The sequence below is a fragment of the Alosa sapidissima genome, chromosome 24 (genome assembly GCF_018492685.1).
Source record: "Alosa sapidissima isolate fAloSap1 chromosome 24, fAloSap1.pri, whole genome shotgun sequence".
In the NCBI taxonomy this organism is placed as follows: Eukaryota; Metazoa; Chordata; class Actinopteri; order Clupeiformes; family Clupeidae; genus Alosa; species Alosa sapidissima.
This window is the reverse complement of record NC_055980.1, coordinates 6,355,474-6,364,844: the sequence shown is the minus strand read 5'-3', so window position 1 is coordinate 6,364,844 and position 9,371 is coordinate 6,355,474. Positions and strand designations below refer to the sequence as shown.

Here is a 9,371-nt window from a genome sequence, read left to right as displayed (position 1 = left end):
CAGTACACTATGACACAATCACACAGTATAACACAATCACATAGTAGTACACTATGACACAATCACACAGCAGTACACTATAACACAATCACACAGTATAACACAATCACATAGCAGTACACTATGACACAATCACACAGCAGTACACTATAACATAGTACATATGAGATGCTCTGTATCGCAAATCAGTTGACATTAAGAAGTTACACAAAAGCTGATGTATAAGCTTATTTAAGAGAAGAACATGAGTTCACATGTGAGTACAATGTGTGTTTGACATTATATTGTGTACAGAATATATGATTTAAATGTATTTAGTGTGTCTGTCTGTCTGTCTGTCTGTCTGTCTGTCTGTCTGTGTGTAGATATATGCATGTGTGTGTGTGTAAGGATGCATGTATGAGAGTCATACCTGTCAACACTCCCGTTTTTCCCGGTTTCTCCCGTATTTCAAGGCCATCTCCCGGCACCCTCCCGTTTTGTTATTTCTCCCGGAAAACTCCCGTAATTTGCATGGCCATAAAACTTCATTTTAAAATCATTGATCCATTCATTTTTTCTATTAGTCTGACATCTCCCAGGTTACCAGATTGTGTATGAAATACACCCTACACATACACGATCACTTAGTTTCAATTTCAACCGTTTTGTCATAGGCTAAAACCTGGCAACCCAAAACCCAAATAAGAAAGCGGGTGCCGATTGCGCAGCCTGAGTCTCGTCGTAAGCAAGCGGGCTAGTTGAATGGCCTACTCCAGAACTAGCTGTTGTGAAATTGTTGGAAATTTAATTGATTAACACATCACATAAACTGTTATTGAGTGTTGTTGATACACGGAACTTGTGTCCTCGGAACCAAATCAGACAGCAAGCAGCTTTGGAGTTTTGTTTTGGAAGTAGGCTGCAGGCAGGCAGCTGGTGGATACATAACTGGCATGCGTAAGTTAATAGTAAGGTAAAAACAACGACCGAAATGCAGTGTTGAAACACATGTATGAAACGTATTAGCCTATATATACAGATCTGGTATAAACACATGTGTGTGCATATGTGTGCATCTATGTGTGTGTGTCCTGTCTGACTGTGGCTGTTCCTGTTTCCTGTAGGGTGGTGGATGGAGTGGAGGATAATAGCCGCACTTTTCACTTTAACGTGGAGCAGCACGGAGCCAAAGCCAGCAGCACCAGAATAGTACACGGTGCGGCACCCTTAACACACATGCACACACATGCATGCTTGCACACACACACACACACTTACTCACGCACACACACACACACACACACACACACACACACACACACACACACACACACACACACACACACACACAACTAACCAACCACACACCACACACACACAGACACACACACACACACACAGACACACACACACTCACACACACACACACACACACACACCGCTATGGGGTTCTACCAGCAGGCTGATCTCTCTCTGTTCATTTTCCTCTTGCTGTCTCTTTTTTGCTGTCTATAGTAGCAGGGTATGGCAGCCCCTTGACGCCTTTCATCCATATAATGGTCCAGTAAAGGGGTTTTAAAAGTCAAAAGTTAAAAGTCTCTCCAGGTCTTTCTCTCTTTCTCTTTTTCTCTCTCTCCTCTTTTCTTTCTTTTGCCTTCCTCTGACTGTCTTGTCTCTGTCCATCTGTTTGTCTGTCCTTTCACCAGCCTGTCCTCAACATTTTGTTGTCTTACTGTTCAGGTCCCTTCTCTCTCTCTCTGTGTCTCAGATTCAGCTCAGGTTAATGCCACGCTCTTACAGGAGACTGAAGAGGTGAGACAAAGCATCAGTCAGCTCAACAAGAAGGTATGACACACACGCACGCACATGCACACACACACACACACACACACATATATATACACACACACACACACACACACACACACACACACACACACACACACATACAAACATACAAACATACAAACATACAAATATACATCTTCACGAAGGCACATTATGAAAAAAAAACTTGATTTGCATATTGTCAGCAGGTGTGCATATACATGTCCAGAGATGTGCAGTATGACATACACAATGTAACGGCCGCCAGGCCTTGTCTGTAATGGTCTGCATGTGTCTCCCCAGTTAGGACTGATGAAGTGGGCGGGGTCTCCTAGATCGCGGCCTACTTCTGGGTCTCGGCCCCACTGCTCGGTCGCTTTGCGCCTTGCTGCTTGCTGTGCCAGCTACCGCTGCTCTATTTACTTTATATTTCCTTTGATGTAACATGCAACATGCATACGCTACATCACCTCCAACCAACACACGCACGCACCACACTACTATAAACTGATTACTTCCTGCTTATACATTAGTCTAGTGTTTGTTATCGTCTAATTTTCGTTGTGGTTTATAAAATAAATTTTTATAATTGCTAATTTTATAATTGCTTAATTGCTAAAGCATTCCACGCCTCCGTCCTCCATCACTGTGTGGTTGCCCTAGGCCATGATAGTGTGGGGGCTCGTCAAACTATCCATCCGCATTTTTCGTTGATTTGTTTGTTTTCCGCCACTCCATTTTATGAATGAATGGACGCATCACGCGAGTAACTCCGGTGATTGTTTACGTTGTTACTGAGCCGATATCATTCTTCTTTTTTGGGGAGGGCGAGAGGTGTGCGATATAAGTTTGAGTGTTTGACTATTCTCTCCATCTCTCTCTCTTTCTCTCTCTCTCCCTCCCTCTTTCTTTCTCTCTTAGTTCAATTTATTAAATGAATACGCTTTATTGGCATGACCATTTAAAAGAAAGAAGCGTTGCGAAAGCAAAGAGCATTGAAACGGAAACACATCAAAACATGGAAAATACAAAAACAAAGAATGTAAAATACACACACACACACACACACACCTCTTATGCACCAGGTCCATCATGTGCATCTAAATCTTAATATGAATTCATTTCTGGAAAGAGGAGACAGATGGGCTCAAGAAGATCTTGTCTCCAGGGAAGAGCAGGGAGGGCAATAATTACCATACAGACACACACACACACACACACACACACACTCCCAAACAGACACACACACACTTAAACATATAATGCAAGACACATAATGTGCCTTTTTACTCTATGTCACACTATTGTATTCACCTCAAATAACTCTGCAGTAAATGCACACACACACACACACACACACACACACACACACACACACACACACAACACACACACACACACACACACACACACACACACACACACACACACACACACATAATACTTAAGCTACAACACATGTAATTATATTCATTCTCTCACACACCTTGTACACAACTCAAATCACTCTGCAGTACATATACTGTAGTTCCTTCCATGTGTGTTTGTACACACACACACACACACACACACACACACACACACACACACACACACACACAGTCACAGATGGGCCCAGGTAGAGTCTGTCTGAAGGGGTATTAATTAACCTATGGGGGGTACTTCTGCATTGCAGATAGAAAACCTAAAACGCTGACTCCAAGATCTGCCAAAAAGATAGCAACGTCCGCCCCTCCCATACCCCCCCCCCCCCCCACACACACACACCCCTTCTCTCTCTCTCTCTCTCTCTCTCTCTCTCTCTCTCTCTCTCTCTCTCTCTCTCCTTCCTGCCTTCTCACCTTCTCCCTCACTCCTTCTCTCCTCTTCTCTCTCCTATGTGTGTCATTTTCCTGTGCTCTCTCTCCTCTCTCTGGGGAGTGGACTCTGAATATGGAAACAGGCCTTCCTCTCCCTTCACCCCTCACCATGACAGGACTTATACAGTAGAGAGACACTCACACCTACAGAAGCCCACATTATTGGCACTGCAGAGGCTTTCCTTAATACTTAATATTGCATAGTATTTTATTCATCATGTATTTGATAGTATTATTCCATTGTAACTGTATCATTAAGCACCATGCCAATTACCTGTGTGTAAAGAGCAGTGCTTGCATAAGATCAACCCAATCAAACCATATTGGCTTAATTGCAAGATATAACTCTACCATTACTTTTAATAATTCATAGTAAGATTTAGAATAACATTGTATTGGTGTTATTGTGCTGCATCTGGGGATGGGTAATAGAAATGTGCACTGGCAGTCTTGCGTAGCACATGTGTACTTGTAAATGATAAACGGAACACAGCTTTGCTAGATGTTCCCACTTGCTAATCTCTATTACCACCTTGACTCGACACAACACACACCCTGTTCTCATTCTAAGCCCTTTCAAAGTCATCATTGTTTCATGCAGCTTGAACAGTCTTTCACTGACGCAAGTTCACCAATCCACCGCGCACCTCTTTTTATCAGAATAATAATCGCCTCTCTCTCAGCGCATGTACACAAAACACACCTACTTTTGACCTGCATGTGGAGCCCTGGGCACTAGACTTTTGGATCAATATCCCTTTTGGGAAGCAAATGAGGGTCTAATGCCATTTTAATGGCCTCGTAATGACACGTCTCAAGACGGAGTCTCTGCTGGGCTTTGCAGAAGAGCAGCAATTACGATTGAGACACTCGTTCAGGGGGTGTAAAGGTTGAAGGGGTTAGGAAAGACTTGCACACAATCCACATTTTTCCTGCATCTGTACTGTGAGCCAACCGGATGGCACTTCACGGTCTGCCCACTTCATTTTTCATGTATCCGGACCTTGTTAGCAAAACCAGACAATTGACGCAAAACTCAGGCGCGTGCTGCCATATTCTGTTCCTGAACTTTCTATTTTTACACACAGTGTTCTTTCCTGTAACGATTCCACACCATAATGAAACATACACTAATATACTGAGAAAATATCAGGGGAGAAAAGAACTCAAACAAATGTGGAGGAGAACAGTGACGCATCTCGGAGAAGCTTTTTAAAGACATATTCCTAGAGCTGAAGCTGCAGCCCTTTGAATTTACCATAATATAGCATATCAACATACAGTCCTAACACACAGTATGTAAAGATGCTGAAGATATACAGTACTTGTCAAGATAATTATTTCTAACTCTCCCTAAATATTCTGTATTACGCATCTGTATAATTCACATATGTTGAATATATTTTGTCATGCCACAAGTTTTCCTAGAAAACCCTTAAATTACCTTACAGGCATATTTTTTTTTACCATATTCTTTATAGATTTCATAAATGACATTGCTCTTTTGCCCTCGTAGCGATGTTCTGAAACGTTTTGTGTAATTGTAGTTGTACATCCTGCCCTATGATTGCAATAGAGATAATTGTTTTAACTGAAGTTTAGTACTGATTCTCTACATCAGACTGTGTTCAGATGAATGCATTGTGATTATGGTGCTCTCCCTCTCTCATCCTTCCTCTCTGGGCTGTGTAGATGGGGACGCTGAACCAGGAAGTGTCCCAGCTCACCAAGGACCTGCACCACATGATGCACCTTCTCCAGACGCAGATGACCGTCCATCATTACAGCGCCGCGCTGCCCTCCTACCCGTACGGCGTGCACGTGGTGCCCAGCGCCGTGGCCGGCAGTGGCGGCGGCGCCGCCAGCGCAAACCTGGCCTACGGCGTCTGTCCCAGCATGCACCTGCACCCGGAGCACCACGCATCCGACCTGCATCTCCACCACGAGCATACGGTGGCGGGGGGCTCGGAGCTTCATGCTGTCCACCTCCATGGGCACGGGGCTACGGAGGGCATCAGGCATCTAGCGGCCAGCACCTGGAGCACACAGGGTGAGGAGGGAGCTGGCACACAGTCTCTCTGTCTGTGTGTGGGACAAGGAATACGTGTGTATGTGAGATATGTATGTGTGAGGGAGAGAGAGAGATCGACAGACAGAGAAAGAGAGAGACAGTTACATTAGTATGTATGTATGTATGTATGTGAGATGTATGTGTACACCACATGTATGTGTGAGATGTTTGTATGTGTGAGGGAGAGGGAGAGGCAATGTGCTAATGTATACAGTATATGTGTGAGTCAGTCGATGTGAGTCTGTGTGTGTGTGTGTGTGTGTATCTTCTGAATGTCACTGAACCGTGTGGCCCTGCCCTGGCCCTGGCCTGGCCCCAGTGCTCTAAACTTGTTGAGGTAATTAAGAGAGAATCATTGCTGTCTGCAGCACCGGTAGTCTCAGAGACAGTCTAAATATGGGTAGCGCCTGAGCTGAACTTCAGGCTGTTTTGTTGACACTAATTGCATGGAGCTCAGGAGCTGCTCAATAGACAGTGTACTTTATCTTCTCTTGGATCTCTTCAAAAGCTGGAATGCACTTCCTGACACAATGCTGTTTTTACTTTTGTCTTACTTGTTGGTTCAGAAGCAAGCTTTCTGACTGTTGAGAAATGCAACAGATATACAGGGAACCAGTATCCCAGTTTACAGTAATGGGATACAATGGGAACACTTTACTTGAGTGGTCTCCAGTAGGGACTCTGCAGATGCTCCGTTTATAAATGATCTGTTGATTAATTTATGGTTACGGTTAGGGGTTGGGTTTGGTTGAGGTGATATTTATCAATATTTTAACAACTGCTTTAAACTGAAGACTGAGCTTGAAATTCAACAAACCATCTGTATACAGTCTCTGTAGGGGGATTATCCAAATAAAGTGTTACCAAAACACGTACGACATATGTAGGTAGCATACTGTACGTAGACATTAACATAAACAGCAAATGTGAAACTCTAAAAGTGAATCTTGATTCTTTCACCTCATAGGTGCGTCCTCTGCAGGCCTGACCCAATCAGGAGACGGGTCCCTTCATCCTTCTGATCAGGCACATCCCCAGCCACCCTCCAGCCCTGGAGCGGGGTCCTGTTTCCCCGGCGGGCCTTGCCCATCCTCCTGCAGCTGTGTCTCCTCCCACACAGGACACCGTCAGCACCCGCTCTCTGCGTCCTCCCTCCTCACCATCGCCCCAGGCTTCCTGGGCTCCACCCCAGGACAGGTGCCCCACGCTGGGCTTGAGGATGCTGGCCTGGCCCTGGGTGAGACTGCTTCTGGTGGTGGCAGTGGTGGTTCAATAGCCAGTATAAGCCAATCGCAGCCCAGTCTGTGCACGCAGCCCCCCCACCACTACCACCACGGCTCGGACTTCTCCAACCTCCTGTCCAGCGCCCCCACCTCCACGCACTCTTTGGTGACGGCGCCCCCCTACCCGCACCTCTACGTCCCCACCGCGGAGCCTGCCTTACCCCCTCTGATGGCCCCCCACAGTGGCCTGAGCCTGGACTCTATGAGTAATGAGTCCGTCGCCGTCGTGCCCCCTCCCCCCCTGCCGCCGCCATCCTCCCACCGCCGCAGCCCGGACACCACCAGCCTCCTGGACGGCGTCAGCATGGAGGACGGCTTCTGTCTGGTGGAGAGGTGTCCATCGTCGCCGCCGCTGCCCACATCCTCCTGCTCTCCCGCCTCCTCCTCGCCGCCCCCTCCGACCTCCTCCGTCCCCAGGCAGCCGTCCGTGTCCTCCCTGGGCTCCAGCCCGCTGAGGCCCCTGCCGCTGCCCCTGGAGGACTCGTCAGCGGTGGGCCACACCAGCCTGGAGTGCCTGCTCGGGGAGCAGGGCTCCATGGAGAGCCGGGACAGCGAGCAGTCGGGCTCGCGGCGGTCCAGCGTCGGCCCGCAGTCCTCCTCGCAGAGCCAGACTCAGAGCTCCGAGACGTCCTGGTCCCTGGACCTCATGGAATGAGGTGGTTTAATGGGAGGACAGAAATTAAAGGTCAGAGGTGAATAGATCAGAAGGTCACAAGTTGAGGGCCAGATTGCACATTAGCCCCAGGGGCCAGGCTTGAAAGCTTAGAAACATCCAAGAGCATGGACCAGATAGACTGACCTGGTTTTTGAAGACCTTGAGGTGAAAGGTCAAATAGGTCAAAGTTTAGAAAGACCCAGGAAAGGAAGAAAATGTAGCATGTGTGATCCACAGGACAGGTTCCATGATTTGTTTGCAGTGAATTATTGTTTTAAGAGTGTTATTTATTATTAATGTATTATTATTTATTTATGTATACATTTATTTATTTATACATTTATTTATTTATTTTAGTTACGCACTTGTGTGTTTGTTGGTTTGTTTCCATATCATGGAACCAGGTGTGTTTGACTTTGACTTCACTCTGACAACTCTTCTATGCAATCCGCATGTTTAGTGTGCATTATGGGAACTCCATTTGTGATATCATCTCTCAGTATCTCACAGTGACAAAGCCTTTAATTACAGATGATTTGCAGTAGCTGTAGAACATAGAGTTTGCAGTGAGGCCAATGAGACTGACTGGCAGACGACGTCCATCGCTATTATATAGTCTGTCACAGAGCTTGTACTCTAGTTATGCACTGAAGAATCACTCCTATTAGAATCTGAAGAATCATTCCTATTCCTGTCCTCTCTTGTTTTTCTTTCATCTTTCTATCTGTTACTCTCTTTCTCTCATTGTTATCTTTCTATCCCTCTGTACTACAGGTTTAGTAATTTAATATTATCTTACCTCCTTGCATGGTAAAGTTGCTAATTCTTTTCCTAAGGAAAAGGTATTCAACTGAAATGTGTTAACATTCCGATGGACAGTGACTGGAATTCTTAAGGATGTGAAGAATTCCTCCCTGACTTCATAAACAGCATTTCTCCATGGACTTCTGAAATCCGCAGAAAAACTGCTCTCTAGAAAAGTTCCAGAGTTCAGGAGAGAGGTGACATCAACACATCCCCAGTGATTTTTTAAAACAAAAGTCACAAGCAATGTTTGGACGGCCTGGTTTTCTATCTAGTATAATAATGCATTGTAATTCAGCAAATGATTTCCTCATTAGAATGCTTCTTCATGTGGTGGAATGTTTTTAATGTTTCATCTGCTCCAAGCAATGCTGGTCAATGAGGGAGAGTTTTTTTGTTTTTAAGCAAATTTATGAAGATCATTTTTTTCCTCCCAGAGCATTAAAAATTCAGCACAACCTCAATCAGTTTTTGAGGCCTGCTCTCCAGAGCATTAAATATTAAACTCCGATGTTAAAAGTTCATTCAAACATTGTCACCAGATGGAAATATGTGATGGTGGTCATTAGACTCAGCCCTCGAGCCATGATCTGTTTATGTGATTTAAATCCCCTGAGACATCCCATAATGCTCTTTCACTGCTCAGCTAATATGCTGTTAAAATTTAGTCAAGATATGTGCAGGGATGGGTAACAATTTGTTTGAGCCTTCCATCACGAAACTGACATAATTACTCATAGACATGTCATGGTCGAGCCCATAGTCTAATAATGACTATTAGCCAGACCTGATTTCTCTAATAAGATGGTGTGGCATAGGCATGCCACGGTTACGTCAGGTTTATGATGGAAGGTTAAACTTAAGTGTTACCGAACTGTTTATGCCAATCA

The 9,371-nt window shown here is 45.1% G+C and overlaps 1 protein-coding gene across 3 annotated transcripts in view; it reads left to right on the top strand.

Moving 5' to 3' along the window:
• The window catches only part of kcnh4b (potassium voltage-gated channel, subfamily H (eag-related), member 4b), a 61,718-nt gene extending 53,766 nt beyond the window's left edge, over positions 1-7,952 (top strand). For all 3 annotated transcript variants that reach the window (XM_042083635.1, XM_042083637.1, XM_042083634.1), the window contains 4 exons: positions 1,107-1,198; positions 1,751-1,827; positions 5,361-5,718; positions 6,707-7,952. In XM_042083635.1, coding sequence (XP_041939569.1) covers positions 1,107-1,198; positions 1,751-1,827; positions 5,361-5,718; positions 6,707-7,677 — 1,498 coding nt within the window. In that variant the 3' untranslated portion in view covers positions 7,678-7,952. The remainder of the gene's footprint in view (positions 1-1,106; positions 1,199-1,750; positions 1,828-5,360; positions 5,719-6,706) is intronic.
• Positions 7,953-9,371: the final 1,419 nt, after the last annotated feature.